This window comes from Lissotriton vulgaris, chromosome 6, assembly GCF_964263255.1.
Source record: "Lissotriton vulgaris chromosome 6, aLisVul1.2, whole genome shotgun sequence".
In the NCBI taxonomy this organism is placed as follows: domain Eukaryota; kingdom Metazoa; phylum Chordata; class Amphibia; order Caudata; family Salamandridae; genus Lissotriton; species Lissotriton vulgaris.
The window spans coordinates 1,057,980,496-1,058,002,153 of NC_141694.1; the positions used below are offsets into that span (position 1 = coordinate 1,057,980,496).

At 45.1% G+C, this 21,658-nt stretch overlaps 1 protein-coding gene across 4 annotated transcripts in view; it reads left to right on the forward strand.

The window, feature by feature from the left end:
- Positions 1–21,658, forward strand: part of SPAST (spastin) — a 660,914-nt gene that overhangs the window by 465,028 nt on the left and 174,228 nt on the right. For all 4 annotated transcript variants that reach the window (XM_086927121.1, XM_086927120.1, XM_086927118.1 and 1 more), the window contains one exon: positions 11,302–11,381. In XM_086927121.1, coding sequence (XP_086783247.1) covers positions 11,302–11,381 — 80 coding nt within the window. The remainder of the gene's footprint in view (positions 1–11,301; positions 11,382–21,658) is intronic.

The following is a 21,658-nucleotide window of genomic DNA, read 5'->3' on the forward strand; positions in this document are numbered from 1 at the left end:
ATATTAAGCATGTGCATGGCCACTTTATCAGCCATCCTTTTGTATAGTTCCACAGGTAAGCCTTTGGTACCAGTCGATTTCCCCGATTGTAGGTCCCTCAATTCTGCAGTAAGTTCTTTCAAAGTCCGCTTCCAGCGCCTCTTTCTTCATTAGAAAGTGTACGCAGCAGCAGGTCCTGCAAACATTCTGTGCAATCTGCTGTCGTTCTAGTCGTGATGGATGTATATTACCCCTCATAGTAGGGAGCAAATGTATCCGCAATGGCTGAGCTTGTTGTCTGAAGCACTCCCCTCTCATTGCTAATATCTAGGATATGTCTCTCTCTTTTATCCAGCTATAGCTGGCGTTGTCGCCAGTGTGTGGCTCCTTGTCTGATGTTCCGCAGTGTTTTTGAGGTTCTGCTACCTGAGGTGTAGCTGATGCCTAAGCTCTTCTATTCCCCCTGCAAGAACCCCTGCTTCCACGGTATTAATATCACTTCTATCGTGGAGCACTCAAGTCTGTGCTCTTTCTTAGTGCTACCAATCAGTGCCTGCGCCAGCTTCCTCATAAGTCTTGAATACCTCCCACAGGACGTACCTCGAATCCACTGACCCAATATTTTCAGTGAAGTACATCTCTGCACTGTCCCTGAGCTTCTTTTAAGGCCTCTGTCAAAAACCCTCGATCCATCCTCAGGGGCAAATGGTAGTCCCTTGTGGACCCCCGTAATGTCACTCCTACCAGGGAGTGATTGGAAATACCTCTTGCATAATGTAGAGCCGCTCTGAATCTATCTGTATGTAGGTGGTGTGTGTATATATGGTCAAGTCAGGAGAAGTTTCCTTGTGATGCAGAATAATATGTATATTGCTTCTTTTATGGGCGTTGAGCGTCCAAAGGTCCATCATCCCCATCCCCGCTCACTCTGTCTCATGGCATTAGGTTTCCATATCTAGTCCCATCTCCACTCCCGCATTCATATCTTCCTTCCTTTCTGGCATGTCCAACAACATGGTGCTAACTACCATGAGTGTTGTCGCGTGCAGATGCTTAGGAATGTATGGGGAGCAAATATTGATCATTTCGCCTTCCCTTGCCCCTGACACTGCAACATATCTGCCCTCGGGAATCATACCATGTGTGCCATATTGTAAATGGAGTGGACTGCTTGAGTAGGATTCCCACCCCGAGAATCTGTGGTATATCCTGCGTGGGTCACCAGTTACTATCCAAATCTATTCATGGCTAGAGAGGAGTGCGTCAAGGGTGCATTCTTGCCCCTTTTTTATTCACTTTGTATATTAATGGACTAGAATTCCATCTGATACAACTGCACACTGATACCCCGAGAATAGGGACTTGATCAGTCCTAGTCCTGTTATATGCGGATGACGCGGTGCTTATGATACAAACATCTAGAGCATTACAAGTGTTCATTGACAGGTTTGTCTCCTTCATGAATATGCTAGACTTATCCCCCAATTTTACTAAATCTTTTGTTACGGAGATAGGGCGTCGGGGAACTAGTATAAAAATCTACAAGGCAGGCACTGCTAGCTTAGCCAAAGTCCCGACTTTTATATATCTGGGTGTTTTATTTGATGATAAATTAAAATGGAAATCCCTGAAGGGAGAGGAAAAGGCAAGGTGATGAGTAAAGCCCTGGGAGCTATGCACACTATAAGTACATGGTCCCCGGGGATGATCTTAAAATTATATCAATCATTTTGCATTTCCAAGGCCTTGTACTGGAGTGAGATTTGGGGCTATAAGGTAGTTAATAAATTACAAATTACCCAAAAGAAATTTTTAAAACGGATTTTAAAAGTGTCACAGGGAACACCTGCATACACTGTACATGAGGAACCGGGGGTCAAATATATTACAGACCTAGTTGCAGCTTTTCTGGGTGAATGTTTGGGCCAACGAAGAGGCTTCTTTTAACCAAGTAGTAATCATGGATTGCCTCTCCTTGGACCATGCATTAAAAATGCCCTGGTTAAGATACATTAAAGATTCATTCAGTGCCCTGGGAAGAGCTGATATATTTATGAATTATAAGACAGTGAAGAGGGAGGATAAAACGTTAATTAAAGACCTATTTTTTAAAACAGTTAGCGCAGAGCGTGAAGGAAAGGAGCTTATGAAGCCTAGGGTAAGACCCCACGCTTTAGTAAAATCAACACCAGGTATGGAGCCTTACCTCTCCATATTAACTAGTCCCTATGAGCGTTTTTTTAATTACTCGTTTTAGACTGAATGTTTCACCATTTAGTTGCCTCCTCTCTTGGTTTTGTAGTACGTGCCGAGGATAGAGGGCCCTGTGGCTGCAACAATAGGTCTCCACAGGATATTTTACATTTTTTCTTTTTATGTAAATATTTTACACTGCTTAAGACGTCAATTTCTCAAACCTTACTTGAAAGATATGGGGTTCAGGCAAGCTCGTGTTGCTCTTTTACATTTGCAACTCATGCAAGATGTTCGTCATTGAGTGTGGTTGTTCATTTACTAAGAGCAATGATGAGATCGAGAAGATCTAGACATGATTAAGCGCAGGAGGGTCAGTGTGGAACTAGGACGGGATGATAGTAGAATTAAATGTACAGGATAGAATTTTGGATTGTATTCATGTCATGTGGAACTTATGTAACGAATAGTGCTGTTTTGTATGTATTTCTAAAAGTAATTTTAAGCCGAGGTTTGTCCTGTTTCCTAGTGGAATGTTAATAATATTTGTATGATTACTGTGTGATGAAATATCTTTTAATGAATTTAATATTGTTTTAATGTATAATTTGTTTAATGGCGGCATTACTGCTGAATAAAGATTGTTTAATTTATTTATTAATAATGGCTCGATAGTGGTTTCCTCGAAGGTGTGTCTCCTGGAGTAACACCAGGTTTGGGGCATATCTACGTACATGTTGGAGCAGTAGCGTCCTCTTCATTTTGTTACCCAGACCATTGACATTCCGGGTCTAAATATGTAACTCGTTGTTTGGGTGCCCCATTTGGCTACTAGCATCTCAATACCATGGCTTCGCCCCCAACTCGCTGTGCTCAAACTTGCCCAGTGCAGCCCGAAAGTGTCCGAGGTATAGTAAAATTCTCAGGGTCTACTATTCCTCCCTACTGATGCAGTCCATGGTAGATTTATTTATTTATTTATATCACTTATAGAGCACATTATCACTTTACAGGTATCCTGGCGCTGAGGGCTTTTACATAGACAAGAAGCTAACTGCTATCAAACAAACTGAAACCATGAACGTGGAGTTACACAGGAAATAGCCACATTTTTAATGCTTTTCGGAAGTGCAGTAAGTCGGTTGCGGATCTTAGGGCGGATGGAAGACCATTCCAAAGCTGAGCCGCTCTAACCATGAAGGCGCGACTGTCCTATCTGCTTTTTTGCGACATTTTGCAACGTAGATGAGATTTGCAGTTTCTAAACGAAGGCATCTCCCAGGGACATATTGTTTTAATCTTCTTTGTAGGATCAGAGGACTCTGGCCCTGAAGTGCTTTGAAAACTATTCACAAAGATTTAAATAGTTTCCTCTGATTTATCAGGAGCCAATGGAGTTCCTTCATAGAGCTGGAGTAAGAGGATCTCATTGGTCTGTTAAGTGCCAGCGTTGCAGCTGATGCTTGAACTCTGTATAGTCTCTTTATTTTGATTTTCCAAGTAACAGAGTGTTATAATAGTCAAGCCTACTTTGTATCACGCTTCGCACAATCAACGTTTTTGCATGAGAGGGCAGCAACTGTAAAAGTTTCCTTAAGCCCCGGAGAAGGGCAAAGCAAGTGCCTGCCACTTTATTTATATAGCTCTCCTTAGATAGCTTGTTGTCAAAGGTGACCCCCAAAGTTCTCACTGTCTCTGGTTGTTTTAGCGTATTCTCCTGTGTCAGTGGCCAGAAATTAGATGGGAGATTCATGGGGATTTTAGTAGCTACACAACACAAAAACTCAGTTTTGTCCCAGTTGAATTTTACGGATTTTCTGTTTATCCAGTGGGTAATGTTGCTCATACAGTTAAGAAAGGAGACCAGAGCGTTTGACTTGTTGCTTTCAATGGACAAAATCAGTTGTGTCATCAGCTTAATTCACCAGTCTTATGTTGTGGGATTTAAAGAGGGTTATAAGAGGCCTCATACAAATGTTAAATAGATAGGGCTTAGTTCCAATTCCTGTGGGACTCCGTGTTCAATGTTTTGAAGTCCGAGCAGAATGAAGGCAGCAGCATAATTTTACATCCATCTGATTGGTAGGAGCCCATCCATTTCAGTACTGTGATGTTGACCTAAATCTTAGCTAATCTTGCCAGTAGTATCTTGTGGTTCATAGCATCAAAAGCAGCCGATAGATTGAATCATATCAAAACTGCTGATTGGCCACTGTCTACACTCATCCGGACCTCATCCATGGCCAGAAGCAGGGACTACTTGGCATCATGCACTGGACTGAATCCGAACTGCTCCTACATGAGATTTTAATCTTCCAGATGAAGCGACAATTTTTTGCACACAAAACGGTCTAAGATTTTCACAGGAAAGGGCAAAAATGATATTGGCTTAGTTATGCAGGTCCAAAGGGTTCGCCTACTGTTTTTAGGGGGGTTGGTTGTGGACTTCTTCCAAGCCCATGGGATTGTACCAGATACCAGGTATTGCCATGGGTTGAGAGGAACCTAGCTTACTAAGGTGACTGGCAGGAGTGTCCTCGAGGCCAGGATCTGTCAATTGTTGGGAGGTTCCGATGTCCTCAATGAACCTTTTGATATTATTATCCAAAAATCCTGCAAGAATATCACATAGTGTCTGTTAGGGTTCCATTACTTGCTCATAAACAAGTTATTTAGTTTGCGCATGATATTAAATACCTTTTTTGCCTTACAGGCCTACTTCTTCTATTCATTTAGGGCGCTCTTAAATGCTTTTTTGTCCTCAACTGTATAGAAGCTGCACCACTTTCTTTCCATTTTCTTGCACGCTTATTTAGATTTTTTTTAATAGTGCATTATACCATGGGGCTGAGGGTCTGCTTTGATTTGTTTTCGTTTTTTTAAAAGGTATTACTCCGATAGTTTCAACAATTTTTCCACTACAGCTTCATAATTATCTTCTACTGTTCTCCTGTCATCATACATTTGGCTAGATCATTGTGTTGGCCTATTCAGTTTATACCAGGCTCTTCCTCATCCTATTGTGGCCAATTCCATATTCAGGATATTTAATCTCTTTATATTAATATGGAAGGCCACTAACGTGTGATCGGTCAAGCACATCAATATCGTGTCATCCATTACAGTTAGTTCCTCTGGTGAAAAAATGATATCCAAAGGTGTGACCATCTTAAATTGCGGCAGTCCCTGTATCTTAGAGGAGCCTTGTTGTTCCTTGAATAGGAGTGATAGGTCCCCCTCTGCCCACATAATAAAATCTCCCAGGACAAAGAAGTTTGAGTGGGTAAGGGCCAAATATGAGATGGGCTGTATAAAATATTACAAATAGGGGGTTACAAGGCCCGGAGATTGATAGCGTAGGACTCCTAAAAGAACAGACTTTCCCAGATTTTAATGCAAAACCCATCAGTTCGTGGCTCATCAGTTCATCCAAGAGTAGTAAAGTTCAATTTTTCTTTGAAAATAATGCCACTTCTCCTCCTCCTCCTTTACTATTTTTTTGTGGTCTGTGCAGTATTTTAAAGCCCAGAGGACAGGCCTCACCTAAATCTACAACTTAGTCATGAGAACCCCAAGTTTCTGTGATGAACAGTGCATCCCACTTATCGATCTCTAGTATCAGTTTAATCTCTGTAGAGTGTTTTACTAGAGACCTTTACGAGTCCACATACAGATTATCCGGTGTTCTTTTATCCTGTGTTATCTGTAGATGACCCTGAGGTGTCGATCAGCAGCATGGCTGGCGCTGTGCGCGGATGGTCGCAGATGGGCTTGCCTGTGGCCCACCAGTAGCGAGGTTGCGCTACCGTTTTTATTAAGTAGACTCCTTCATATGGAGACTAGACTGCCAAAATGGCGGCTAAAAATATTTAATTAGTTTAAGACGGGTTATCCGTATTTCAGATTCACATTGATTCAGTTTTTACATTAGTCAGCATAAAAATGCGTTTAAGACCCTATCCCTGTGCTAGTGCAAAACAATGCCATGCCTGTGCAATATAACTTAGCAGCAGTGACTTGTCAGAGATCACTTTCCCATGTCCCCTTTTGATGGGTAGACTTGGCCTTTTCCTCAGGGTCATCTCCAAACATTTTAGCTTCACTCCTCGTCTTTTTGCTTAATTTGTTTTTGGTGGACAAAACACTCTGCACGCTTTAACCCTACTAACCATCTCTAAAGTGCCATCTCTAAAGTGCTTGTGCGATCTCCTTAAACATGGTAAAATTGGCGTATTCCCAACTGGCATATTTAATTTACTTGACGAGCCCTAGTTAAGTGGCAATACCTGTGCCCAGAGCCTGTAAATTAAATGCTACTAGTGGGCCTACAGCACTGATCGTGTCACCCACTTTATTAGCCCTTTCAAACAAGTGTCAGGCCTGCCATTGCAGCCTTTGTGAGCAATTTTAAAATGCCATTTTGACCTGGCATACTAAATACATTTTTTTGCCACGCCCAAACCTTCCTTTTTAATACATATAAGTCACTCTTAGTGTAGGCCCTGGGCAGGCCAGAGGGCTAGGTTCAATGTGTTTTAAAAGTAGGACATGTACTTCTAAGTTTTCAGTGCCCTGGTAGTAAAAAACCCTTGATGTATTTTTCAATACTGCAAGGCCTGTCTCTCCCTTAGGATAACATTGGAGTTACCTTATTAAGATTAATAAGCTGTAACTTCTAAGTGGTAACAGGTACCCAGTTCATGTTTGGTGTCTTTGGAATTGTAATGACCCTTTTTCGCATTTGGTAAAGTTTGATTCTAAATTACAATTTTAAAGATGACAGTTTTAGCATGTTTGCATTTTCCTACCTTCGGCATTTAGGGCCAGATGTACGACGTGAATTTGCATGCGGAAATGGGTTTGCGAACCCGTTTGTGCATGCAAAATCACTGCTGGCGTGTACAATTTCTAAATAGCGAGTCGGAATTTATTTGCGACTCTCTACTTAGGAATTGCGAGTCACAATTAGGAAGGGGCGTTCCTTTCCTAATTGCGTCTGCAATTTAGTGTACGAATGTTTTGTGACCGTAATTGCAGTTGCAAAACACTCGCAAATTACCACCCTCTTCAAGAGGTTGGTAATGGGGTCGCAAAAGGGAAGGGGTCCCCAGGCGACCCCTTCCCCTTTGTAAACGCAGTGGAAAATATTTTTTAAGGGCAGGCAGTGGTCTCGGGGACTACTGCCTGCCATTAAAAAATTGAACGAAAATGTTGCATTTTTTTCTTTTTTAAATGCATCCTGTTTTCCTTTAAGGAAAACGGGCTGCATTGAAAAATAAACTGCTTCATTTGAGAGTAGTCTCAGACATGGTGGTCTGCTGAGCCCAGCAGGCCACCATACCTGGGAGGGCCTGCCATTTCCAGTGGGGTCGCAAATTGCGAGAGGCTCATTAATATTCATGAGCCTCTCTATTTGCAACCCCATTGGGAATCGCTAAACAGTGTATTAACACTGTTGTACATGCATAATAGTGCTTCCCAAATTGCGAGTCGCAAAAGACTCGCATTTTGCGAAGCGCTATTTTGCGCGTCGTACATCTGGCCCTTACTGCCTGCAACCTCTCTTTGGCTGGGTGTAGCTGACAGTTGCCTTTGTGTATTCCTCCTAGACAGCCACGCACAATAGAGAGCTTAGGTGTTCCTGGATGGGCCATCACTGGCAGGATGGGAGGGCAAAGCTAGGCATAACCTTACTTGCACTTAAATTGACTCTGGCCACGCTCCACAGAAAGGGCTGCATGCCCCCTGTAGGTCTGGAGCCAGGGCAGGAGTGGCAGGAACCCTGTGCAATTCAAAGGGAGGGAAATCTCTAGAAGCTTCTCCTACTTCAAAGGAGGCCCCTGGTATAAATATTGGATTTCAGTCAACAAATCTTAAGTACACTTCTTGACCTTTGGCCACTCTACCAGGAAGAAAGACTACTGGATTGCTGTCATGCTTGATTGGAACTACCCTTGAACCCAGGACTCCAAGGGCTAGACTGCTGGCCTCCTGTCAGAGCCATAGGGACATAGCAGGCTCCCAACCACCTCAACCCGTCCCATATCCAGCTGGCGTAAGCCCCTGGCCCCCAAGTGGTGCCCCTCAGAATTAGACCCTTGGTGTGGCCTAAATGGGGCTGAATTGAAGTTTTCTGGCTCTGCACGACTGTGAACGGGCCAGTTGCTGCCAAAACCTTGTTGCCCACACTTCTGCCAACGCAAAGTTCCATCAACCTGACCCTTTGCACTACAGCATCGACCACTCGCTAGCAGCAGCACCGTGAAGCTCCGGACTGACCGTTCGTGACAACAGTATCTTCATGCTAAAGCGATGACCGTCCGCGGCACCAGGTCTGGTTTTCACACTACATCGACCGCTCGCAATGCTTCCCTGCTACTCGCGGCCTCCTTCACCGTGATCGGAACTCTTTGCACTGGAATGAGAAGGTAACTTTTCAGTGGGACTAACCTGGTCCCTATATCCGACCCACACTCCATCGCAGTCGGCCTGAACGTTTGACTTTTGTCCAGTCTCGTACGTCCAGATAGCCACGAGTGGCGCTTTGTGCATGTTAAAATGTAATGAGTGGACAAGAGTCACTTGTATAAAGGAGAAATTACGAATATTCTGCTACAATTGCTTGTTCCAAAAGGTGACAACATAGAATTAGCGTAACTGAATTATACAAATAGTTTGTAATGCGATAGTATCCTGAAAAATGAGAAAAGAGGTGCATACTAATGAAAAATCAGAGAAAACTTTGTTATATTCAGTAGATATGGTTTTAAAGAATACAAATCATACCTTTCTATAACAGCATTAATCTTACAAAGAAGGTTTAAATAATAAATCAGATTAATGTCTACAAAGTCTGCTCTGAATGATAACAGTTCACCACAGAAGATAAATCAATATGATGGTGAAGATCCAATAATTGTAATTGGAAGAAGTACGACTTGGTGTTTACATTTCGGTCTCTATTGCACAAAGTCTGAATTTTTGGGCTATATAGCGAAGGTCCTAGATGAACTATGACTTTCAATATCTTACAGGGTATTTCAGTAAACCTTCAAATTGAGCCTGGTAGAATGAACCTGTTTGCACAGTGTCTCTCGCGTGTAGTTTGAGTCCTTCTAGGCCTCATTCTTTGGCAATTTTGATGCTTTTTTCGGTATTTCTTTAAATTTGCATATCTGTTTTTCTTCTGATAAGAGCTTTGTCGTTTTGGCCTTGATTTATTTATTAAACTTTACACTTTGCCTCTAGGTTAAACGTGACTGCTCGGTGCCAGGCTACCAGATGGTTGAGCACAAGTTAATTTGGGTTTGCTTGTGCCTCACCTTGACAAGGATTGTGATTGCTGTTTGTGTATGATTTCACCCCCTCAACCAGTAACCCAATTTCCCACAACATCCGTGTAACACTTACACTTAGTTCCCTATAATCTTTCCACAAAGGTTTAGATCTCCATGCCCATCTACCTTCAGGGACTGTCTTCTTAGAAGAGGCAGTACTTTCCACACAGGCCTTCCATAAGTAATTGTAAACAATTTGCAGCTGGGCATAGTTATAGCTGCAATTTGATGTGCAGTGTGTGGGGCTATGTCCCAAACTTACAAGCTGGATTGGCTTGTCATAAATGCCATGGCCTAGGGTTTCAAGGCTTGAGTTTTATACCTCGGTAGCCGCACATCAAACCTTCCTCAGTGTTCCTCCTAACCCACAAAGTCAGACCCCCCACAATTGTCGTTTTAACAGTTCCTCTCTCTGGGCATGTGTCTTTGTGTTGAAAATGGTCATCAGTAATTATCAAGATGGCCCATTGCAGGTTATATAAAGATTGGGGAATCCTCATTAAAGCTAATTGTTGATATTGCACTATAGAGCTCATGCATCCAAACATTCTGTAATGCAGCCAAAAACTTCTCCCTCATCACACAAACCCCTTCAAAATATGACCATAGCCAAATAATGTAAAAAGTTCCTGGTAATTGGAATTGTAGGTAACTTTCAGAATAAAATTGTTCCTCTGTTTTATCCTCTCGTCTGGTGTCTTAATTCCTATCATGTATATGTTATCTTGACTTCTTTTGTTGACTTTCTTTTGAAGGCTGTTTGTTGTTCATACAGTACATTGCACACATAATATTACTATGAAAACTCTTGAATTGATGGCAGTCCCTGCACTATCCCATGAATGGATCCAAGCCTTTCTTACGGGTTGACACCAACAGGCGCTGTAAAGTTATGTATCAAAAAGTGGCAATCCAATTTCATAGAACACAAGCAGCTCAATTGTCATTTGTTTACAGGCGAAAATAAAATACATGCTGATCAAGGTGAACTAGAGAATTAGGCTAGTGTTGCATTGTGCCTAAAACACATTTTTTTCTCAATGTGGAAATTCTCCTTATGCCTAAAAGAGTTGAGCACTAGGGTCCTCATGGTCAGAACTTGCTCAAATGTCACTTCCATTTATTTGCCGCTTTGATTGGGTAACTGTACTCCACAATTTATCAGATGGTGAACATCCTGACAGCTCTTTCTGACACCAATCCACCCTGTTTTTGCACAAGTTAACGTAGAGTGAAAGGAACCTATTGCCGTCTGACCAGTGGCTGAACCATCCTCTTGCCGCTCCATTCAGAGAAATTAGTTGATCTAATGAAAGCTCTGCTTCTTCTGATGAACAACTGCAGCACCATCTCTGAAAGTCTCGTCAAAAGACAGATGTAGAAATTAGAGGTGGTTTAGAACAAAACCGCTTTATGAAAACAGACCTGACCACTAGGTTTCTATGGTGAAGAACTGGCATTCTAGATCTGGCTCACCATTCCAGGAATCTTTGTTTAGTTATAGTAACAGTATTTTATAAAATGTACTTCTACTACTTTTCTTTAAAAATATATCTACAGTGTCATGCCGTGGTGTTGAAACTCGCTGTACTATAATATGCAAATATTTCTGCAAATCAGGCTGATGGGAATGTTTATTTTGATCTTTTTTGCTACTTTTACTGTTTACATTACAGAAGACACTGGATAAATGCTGTAGATTATGTCTGCAGTGACGTAACCTAACCTTTTGTTTATTTAAATAATGCACACTGTGCACACATTTAATATACTTCTTTTATTTGCATAATAGGTTCAGTCTGGTGGGGATGACCGAGTCCTAGTAATGGGGGCAACTAACCGTCCTCATGAACTTGATGATGCTGTTCTCAGGTACTTTATTTGTGTGTGATGTCATTGTTGAGTGTTTCTTTTCTTTTTGTAGCTTCCTGCCCTGAAATGGGTAATGCTTAGTGTGCCAGTAGCATTAAATATTGGTAACACATTGATCTAAAGGTCCAGGTCTTTTAACAGATATTCTCACTTTTGAAAATACTCCACTTTGAGTTTGTGATATGCTTAAGTAAATTCGCTAGATTTCAAGTGAGCGAGAAAGACTAGGTCCAAGGGTCTCTTTTGTAATGGGAAAAACTAGAACATGTTGCGAGGAACCCACATCTACTTAGTGAAGCTGATGCTTGCCACACCTTTTTGTTCAAGCCTAATGTTCTGTATGTGCAAAGCGGAGAAAACAATCTGGTAACCCATGAGGCCCTCTCTTACATAATACTAGAGGAGCCAATTTTGGTGCGCATTATCAGTCCCGGACAGACACACACGTTATTTTCCAAGTTTCCATAGACCCACCCCATTCTCTTCCAGGGGATACTCCTCAATAGTCATAAGCACTGAATAGTCCCGCACACGTGCGGGGACCCCGGAGCAATAACAAATTATATGCATTTCTCTTCCTGGGGATCTTCATCAATGGTCATAAGCACTGAATATTCCCGCCCATGTGAGGGGACCCCGGAAATAATATAAAAAATTATATATGGAAATCACATATATACAGCTCCATATATATGTATGTACATATATCATTTTTTCTCACACCAATGCAGCTCCCCATAGGAGTCTAAACAATGAAATTACCCATATAAAGATTATTTGCAAACATATAAAAAACACCTGAGGGCAAGTAGCACTTGAACCTTGTTTTTTAATGAGCAGAAAATGCTCATATATCATAAAAAATGCAAATAAAGTAGACATTGTTAGCCTACAGGCTGCATTGTGAACCAAAACCATAGAAAATGAAAGCATTTTCAACAAACTGGCATTGTGCCTTTAAGGCAGCCATGACCCCCAGCTTCCCATCATGCCTCAGGGGTGACAGTTAGGTCAGTTGTTCTTTGCATAACCCTCAAAGTCAGGGCTTAACAATATCCAAAAACACTTTGATCGTGTCTCACTTACCTGGGGAGGCGGGTGGGTTGCTTATGACTTTGATGAGGATACCCCTGGAAGAGAACTAGGATTACAGGTAAGTAACTTATCCTTCTCTTCCAGGGAATCCTCATCAATAGTCATAAGCACTGAATAGAATAGCAAGCCCAACAACCACCTACAGGTAAATGAGAAAAACATGACCCAACTAAACTGAAATAGCCGAAATCAGCTGTTGAACAGATTGCACAAGGAGGCTTGGCCTACTTGGGTGTCTGCTCTGGTGTCTGAATCTAGACAGTAGTGTCTGGTAAATGTATGGACGGACCTCCAGGTCGCCGCCTTACAAATCTCAGACACGGGCACATTATGAAGAAAATCTGTAGTAGCAGCTTTTCCTCTGGTGGAATGTGCTTTGGGAGAAAACCCCAGGGTCTTCTGCGCCAATTGGTAAGCAAGTTTGATACATGAAACTATCCATCTGGAAATGGAACGTTTCAAAGCCGCATATCCAGATCTGATCGACTCATAGTTGACAAACAGCTGATCAGATTTTCTTATAGATTTGGACCGATCTAGATAGAATTTAAAAACCCTTTTCAGGTCCAGAGTATGCAAGGCCCTCTCAGCTGGAGTGGAGGGATTGAGAAAAAAGGTGGGTAGAGAGATGGTCTGGTTCACATGGAAATCTGACACCACCGTAGGAAGAAAAGAGGGATGTGTCCTCAACACCACCCTATTTAGATGGAAAACTGTATAGGGCTCTTTAGAACAGAGTGCTTGAATCTCGCTCACTCTGCGAGCTGACTTGATTGCTACCAAAAAAGCAGCCTTCCAAGAAATATGTTGCAAGGTTGCTTTGTGAATGGGTTCGAAAGGCGTACCCATCAATTTCGATAGCACCAGGTTTAGCTCCCAGGGAGGAGACGGAGATCGTACCGGAGGGTAGACCTTCTTCAACCTCTGCAGAAAATCTTTAACAGCTTGTAATTGGAAGAAAGAAGGCTGAGAAGGTGAGCGTCTATAAGCCGTTATAGCAGTTAAATGCACCTTAATGGAATTACATTTCAACCCTGCTTTCGCCAGATACAGTAGGTAAGGTAGAAGGACCTCTTTCTGACCCTCGATAGGATGACAATTGTTCTGCATACACCACATGTGAAAACGCTTCCACTTGCATGTCTTGTGGAAGGACGTCTTGCCACTTTCAAAATGGACATGCAGTCCTGCGGAAGTCCTAGGTGGCCGTATTGTATGACCTCAGGAGCCATGCTGCCAAGTTCAGTGAAGGAAGGTTGGGATGATGAATCCTCCCGTTCATCGTGGATAGCAGGTCCGGCCTGCACGGCAGCTTCCTGTGAGGACACTCTGACAGGTGTAGAAGGTCCGGGTACCACCACTGTCTCAGCCAGTCTGAGGCAATGAGAATCATCCTCGTGTACGAATGAGCCAGCTTGTTCACCACCTTCAGGATCAGCGGAAGTGGCGGAAAGGCGTACACAAATGCCCCTGACCAGTCTATCAAAAGGGCATTCCCTTTGGATCCTGGACGGTAGAACCGTGAGGCGAAGTCTTGGCATTTGGTGTTTTCGTCGTCCGTAAAGAGGTCTATGGTGGGGCGACCCCATGACTGGAAAATGTCTTCTACGACCTCGTCGCTGAGAACCCAGTCCTCCTTGTCTTCGAAATGACAGCTGAGAGCGCCCGCTCTCACGTTCTGCTCTCCTGGCAGGTGGACTGCTGTGACTGACCGATTCCGAGCCAGGAGCCAATGCCATAGATTCTGAGCCTCCAGGGAAAGGGTACGTGAGTGTGTTCCCCCCTGCTTGTTCAAGTAGTACATTGTGGTGGTATTGTCCGTTTGTACGCCATGAAACCGCTTGGTAGACGTGCGCTATATAAATGCCTGTAAATTCAATTCAAATACTAACACTGATGTTGCTTGAATCGAGGGTAGGAAAGCTTTGAGGGCTAGATGGACTGCCCTCAACTCCAACATGTTGATGTGGTAGGAGCGCTCTTTGACAGACCACCGACCTTGAGTGTGGAGATGTCCCATGTGGGCCCCCCAACCTTGTAGCGAGGCATCTATGATCAGTATCTGGACAGGAGGAGGCTGATGGAATGGAATTCCGACTTGTAGATGTCGACTCTTCATCCACCAAGGTATGGACTCTCTTGCCGCGCTTGACAAAGTTATTTTGTCGTCCCAGCGAGCTGACTGCTGGTCCCACTTGTCCTCCAGATCCTGCTGAAGAGGACGCATTTGGGACCAGAAAGATGCAGGATGCCATCGACCCTAGCAGGGAGGCAATCAGACGCACCGGCAACTTCTTGCTGTGCAGAACCAGTTTGCATTTCTGAATGATGAAACACTGTCTCTCCTCCGAAGAAAACACTTTTCCTAGCTCGGAGTCTAACAGAGCTCCTAAGAAATGTATTTTCTGTGTCTGTTGTGGGAATGATTTGCTGAAGTTCACTAGACGGCGACATAGTTCGATGCAGCTCAGGAAATGGGTTGATACGCTGTCCGGAGAAGGACCCTTTAACAGCCAGTCGTCCAAGTACGGGTACACGAAGACACCCCTGCGGCGCAGAGCGGCTGCCACCACTGTGAAGCACTTCGTGAACACTCTGGGTGCTGACTTCAACCTGAATGGTAGGACTTTGAAATGATAATGAGCGGATCCTACTCGGAAACGCAGGAATTGTCTGTGACGTTGAGCAATCGGAACGTGGAAGTATGCATCTTGCAGATCCAACAAACACATCCAATCCCCCTGCCTGAGATGTGGATATATTTGATGAAGCACCAACATGCGAAACTTTTCCTTCTTTATGTGTTGCTTGAGTGTCCGCAAGTCCATAATGGGTCTGTACTCTGCTTTTTGGCCCTTTTTCTTGACCAGAAAGTATCTGGAGTAAACACCTTTCCCTCTCTGAGACATTGGTACCCTCTCAATAGCTGATTTTTTAGAAGGGTGGCCACCTCTTTTTGCAGGAGTTTCAACTGGTGACTTGATGTTGGCATTGGAGGGATTGAGAGAGGACGATGTTGAAAATAAAGACAGTATCCATTCTGAAGCGTAGCTAAGACACTGATCTCCTGTGATAGTTGGCCACTCTACGATATGCCGCGTGATGCTTCCCCCCACTGGAGTGGTAGACGGCTCTGGGGGAAGGGAGTATTCATTTGGATTGCGTCTTGTTGGAGTTGTTTCCCTGACGCTGATTTCCTCCACCTCATGAGGGACGCCTGCCTCTGTATTGTGGATTTTGCTGCCCCTGTTGATCTTGATTCTTCTGCCACTGAGGGGTTTGAACCCCCTGTTGGGAAGATCGCAGATTGTAGGGTCGGAATCTTTTACGGAACTCTTTTTTCGTTTCCAGGCCAACGGCCTTAAGTGTGTCCAGTTCCGTTTTCATACGCTGCATTTCCTCGTCAGTGTGTGAACCAAACAAAAATGACCCAGAGAAAGGCAGGTTGAATGTACGTGATTGCGCTTTTGGTTTTAGTGCAGTGAGGCGCAACCAAGATGATCTTCTTGCACATACCCCATGTGCATATCCATGCGCCGATAGGGTAGCTCCATCAGCTGCAGCACTTTTGATCTGATTGGAAACCTGGTTGCCCTCCGTAAGGATTTCTTCAAAATCCCTGCGATCCTCTTGGGGAAGCTTCTCAGAGAAACGTTGCAGAGAATCCCACAGGGATTTATCGTAGCGCCCCAGGAGCGCTTCCGCGTTGGATACTTTCATCAAGGATGCCGAAGTGCCACACACCATCCGTCCCCAGGAATCTTGCGTCTTGCTCTCTTTGTCCAGTGGTACAGTGGAGGAAGATGCAACGGCATGGGTCTTTCTCGCCGCCGCAATTATTACTGAATCCGGGGAGGGTCGGCTCTGAGGAAGAGTGAATCATCCTCTGGCGAGCTATATTTTTTCAGAATCCTCGCTGGAGCGGATCTAATCGTCGCTGGTGTGAGGAAGACTTCCATGACTGGTTCTATGATGCCCGGAACCAAGGGAAGCAATTTTTTAGCCGCTGTCTTGTGATGCAGTGTTTCAAAGATCACGGAAGACTTGCTTTGGCGAGCTGGCATGGGAATACCCAGCTTAAGTGCCCCTCTGCCTAGAATTTCCTGAAATGTGTAGATGTCATCCACTGGAGAAATTCTCGACGGTGAACTGTCCGTCAGTGTTGGAGAATAGTCTCTATGAGAATTATGAGAAGCAGGCGAGGAAGGCGTAGGAGATCTGCGCTCCCTCCTCTTGCTCCTGGACCTGGACCTCCGTCTGCTTGAACGCACTGGGGTGCGTGTCCGCGCTCTGGGCCTCGAAGGCGATCGATCCCGATCCACTTGCTGGATCAAACGAGCCAATGGAGACTTGTGTTGGGGACTGGAGTACTCCCGCACTGTGTCCTTATCAGTAGCCCAGTGATGTAATGGTCTGTAACATCTGGGAGACAACCTGATGGAAGGTGACTTCTGCCCTTCTCTCCTCTCAGGAGATTATGCCGGAGGAGATGGATTCACCTCTTCATGCAATGGCCTTGCTGGTGAATGCCATGACACTGTGCTGTCCGAAGATGAGATCACAACTTTCGGGGACCTGGATGTTGACCCTCGGTGTGAACCCTGGGAGCCTGAAGGTGATGACGATAGGCTCACTGGAGGAGAGGCCTCTCCCGAAGGGCACTTAGACTGAGATCTGGAGTGTCTATGTGCTACCTGGGCGGAGACATCTGCCTTGAGGAAGACCTCCTCTTCTTAGAAGGCGTGCTTGAACGTGTGGTAGAACCTCCTCTAGACTTCGAACACCTATCCGGCGCCGATGTCGCCTCCTTTCTCGACGTTGTTTAATCAGACTTCTGTCTCGACGTCGACCGGTGATGGCCCGGTGAGGGAGTTGTCAATCTCTATGTCGTTGTCATAGGCGTCTTCTATCTTGACGTCGAGGTATGCTGCTGCCTCGACGCCGAAGGAGGTGTCTGGTGTCTCGACGCCGAAGACCGGTGAACTGCCCTCGGCGGAGATCTATGACTCGACGTCGAACGCCGGTGAGACGACGACGGAGTAACCTGCTTCGACGTCTGACGCCGGTGGTGAGGCGTCAACGGTGCTCTGTGCCTTGACGTCGATTGCCGGTGCGATGACGGAGCGCTGTGCCTCGAAGTCTATCGCCGTGGCGATGACGGAGTGATCTGTCTTGACGACGTTTGCCCCCCCCCTGGAGACGACGAAGACCTGCCTCTCGACGTTGAACGCCGCTTGGTTGACGTCAATACGAGGAACCGGTACCTTCGACGACGAACTCTTCGCCGTCGAGTGATGTTTCGATGTCATCACAGTCTTTGATGGTGCTTTCGTCGTAGGCAGCTTCGATACCGATCCCGTCAGGACTTCTCTCGACGTCGACCGGGTCCTCCTCTTCTGCTGCCTTTCAGGAGACCTACCTCTTTCAGAGAGGCCATAAATACGAATTATCTCGCTGTCTTTAAGAGTTCTCCTTGACAAGTTCTTGAAGTGATGACAGCTGTCTGCAGAATGTGTCTAAGGGAGACAGAGGATACACACAGGGTGTGTAACAGTCCTGGCCTTCTTCTTGCCACAGGAAGGGCAAGGGTCGAAAAGGGAAAGCATTTTTGACAAAAAGAAACCTTTTCTGAACACAAAAAAGGCAGCACTAGCACTCTGAAGTCAAAAGACGTCGAGTGAAAGTGAAAAACTTCAAGACTTAGAAGATATTTTTGACAGAAAAGTCAAAAAAGGTAGGAGCTGAAAATCCATGGCCCTGACTGACGGAAAGAACAACTGACCTAACTGTCACCCCTGAGGCATGATGGGAAGCTGGGGGTCCTGGCTGCCTTAAAGGCACAGTGCCAGTTTGTTGAAAATGCTTTCATTTTCTATGGTTTTGGTTTACAATGCAGCCTGTAGGCTAACAATGTCTACTTTATTTGCATTTTTTATGATATATGAGTGTTTTCTGCTCATTAAAAAAACAAGGTTCAATTGCTTCTTGCCCTCAGGTGTTTTTTATGTTTGCAAATAATCTTTATATGGGTAATTTCATTGTTTAGCCTCCTATGGGGAGCTGCATTGGTGTGAGAAAAAATGATATATGTACATACATATATGTGGAACTGTATATATGGGATTTCCATATATAATTTATTATAATATTTCCGGGGTCCCCGCACATGGGAGGGAATATTCAGTGCTTATTACTTTGATGAGGATATATATATATATATATATATATATACACACACACACACACATACACGCACACACACACACACACACACACCAAACACATTACTAGGGTCAAATATGCCACAATTGCATTGTATAACATTTACATTTGAAATAATAAAGAAACATAAATCATGATATTTTCATGATCCAGGGAAAGAAAACTGCTTTCAGTTTGCTTTGAAAACACAGCCTTTATTTTCAAAGGTAAAAAAGGCAAGATCATAGAGGCAGATTAGCCTAGAGAGGCTGCATATAGAACAGTTGGAAAAAACTGGCGCCGTGCCTTTAAGACCTCAGGAACCCCCAGGCTCCCTTCATGCACCACAGGTGACAGTTAGGTCAGTTATTTTCCCCGGCTCCTTCTGTGAGGATCCTGGAGCATTGAGCTCGCCAGTTAGAGGTTTTTTATCACTAATTGTTGGTCTAAAGTGGAATGTTTTAGTTTCGTTCGACGTCTTTAGCACTTGGGGGAACTAAATCCTGTTGTTTTTCTGACTTTTGTCTATTTTTTCCTGTCATAATGCCGGCCTTATTTAATAAGTGCCTGTGGAAAAAAGATGGCTAAGTCAGACCTGCACTCGGTCTGTATTGTTTGTCTACCATCATCTCACAAGCCAGACCAGTGCTACTACTGCTGCAAGTTTTCAAAAAAGAACCCTTAGAGAAAGGGAGAAGATTAAGCTGCATTCTATGCAGGAGAGAGAAAAAGAAGTAGCAAGTGGCCGAGAAGAACATTCCTCAAAGAAGCCCTCTTCTCAAAAAAGGCTGGAGCGCAAAGAAAAAGGTGAGAAAAGAAAACACCGGTCTCACACGCCGTCGAGGGACAGATTGACGTCCAAAATACCTTTGTGCTCCGAGTCAGCATCAACGTCGAGGCCTCCTTCGCCGTCTAAGCGAACGTCTTCAGGTGAGAAGTCCCATCACAGACCGAAGTCGACACCACCGCGTAGGCGTCCAGGCCTGGCTCGACGACGGCAGGCTGCTTTCGCTCGACGTAGACACATCAACGTCGAAGCCCGCCTTCGAGAGTGTCCACGTTGAGCCGAACACCGAGGGACTCGACGCCGGTAAGACACAGTCGCTCTCCAACTACGCGTCAGCACAGGCGATTGCCATCAAGGAGATCGGCGTCGCTTACAAGGAAGTCGCCACCAAGACATTCGCCGTTGAGATGCACAGCTTTGACACATCCGTCACCGAGACCTCGCATATCACGCTCTGGGCCTAGGCGGTCAGGAAGATCACGGTCCAGATTGACGGCGAGAAGATCGACATCAAGGTGTTCGACGTCGAGGAGATCGACATCGAGGAGATCGCAGTCCAATCACAGGTCTCCTCCTGCCAAGAGACCTAGGGCAATGTTGAGAGACCACTCAAAGCTGAAGGAGTCCAGGTCGTCCCCTCCAGGAGTGTCTCTTCCTCCCTGGGACTCTGGATAGTGCAAGTCACTCCTGAAACCTCACCAGTTTCGGCTCCAGCCCCGACAACTAATATCTCTACGAGTTGGCTAAAGAACATAAGGGAGTGGAAGATCCGAAGGATAACAAGACCTTCATATACTCCTAACAGATCCAGATCTCCTATAATACAATCAGTTCACTCCTCTGAGAGACGTGAGCGATTTACCACTCCGCAGAGGTCACCGGCTTTGAGAAGGCGCACATCACGTTCTCCTAGGAGTTGGGCGTCCATATCTCACCACCGCTATCCTAGAAGACGAAGCCACAGTTCTCCAGTATTAGGGTGTCTTTCATAGATTCACATGCCTGAATCATTCCCCGTCGTCGGACATCAATACTGGAGAACCACAGATTACAGGTAAGTAACTATTGTTCATCTTCTTCGTGGTCCTCAGACTCCAGACCATCAAAAGCAGACGACTCTCCTACTCTTTCTTCCTCTCCTCTGAGTAGAGTATCGTCTATTGATGACATTGTAACCTTCAATGAGGTCTTGTGTAGGGGGGATACAAAGCTTCATATTGAGATGCCTATTCCTGCAACATCAGTCATCTTCGAAACACTTCATCACAGGTCTTCACCTAGGCCTTTGCTTCCCCTGGTGCCTGGCCTAATAGAGCCTGCTCTTCAGAAATTCCTGACTCCAGCATCGGTGGGGGTGACCCCGTCGCGGATCACGAAGAAGTACAAGGCTCCTGAGCAGGACCCACTTTTTCTTAGACCTGACCCTCCTCCGGACTCGGTTATTGTGTCAGGGGCACGGAAGAACCAGACCGGGGCAGCATCATCTGAGGTACCCCCGGATAAAGACAGTAAGGCCATGGATTCCATTGGCAAGAGGATGTGCAAAACCTCAGCATCCTATATAAAGGTAGCCAGCGCCTCGGCCTTACTGGGTCGGTACGCCCGCTCTCTGTGGTACTCCCTCGCACGCTTCACAGAGAAGCTACCAAAGGAAGACAGGACTTCCTGGAGGTCCTCCATGAAGGGGTTTCGGTGGCCAATCAGGTTATCAGTGCAGCAGCGGATGCCTCTGACTTAGCTGCCCATGGATACTCACATGGGATTTGTGTGCGTCGGTCTGCCTAACTGAGACTGAAGGGTTTGAAGCCAGAGGCTCAACATCGAATCCTCAATCTCCCCTTCAATGGGACTTCGCTCTTCGGCTTGCATGCTGATGACGAAATGTCTCGGATGAAGACCGAACTGGACACTGTGAAGGCGGTTGGGCTTACGAAGAGGAAGGGCTTCAGGCGACGCTACCGCCCCTACGATCGATGCCAGTACCAACAGAGGGTTCAAACCCCTCAGTGATCCTCCCTGCAACATCAGGGAAGATCACAGTCCAACCAGCGTCGTCCTGGCAGAGGACGAGGAGGGAACTCCTGACAGCCTACACCTACTGCCAAGCAACAACAGAAGCAGTGAGTGCTTGCTTCCCCTAACTCCGTTACCCACTCCTGTGGGGGGGGGGGGGGAAGTGTCCGTTTTCACCTGG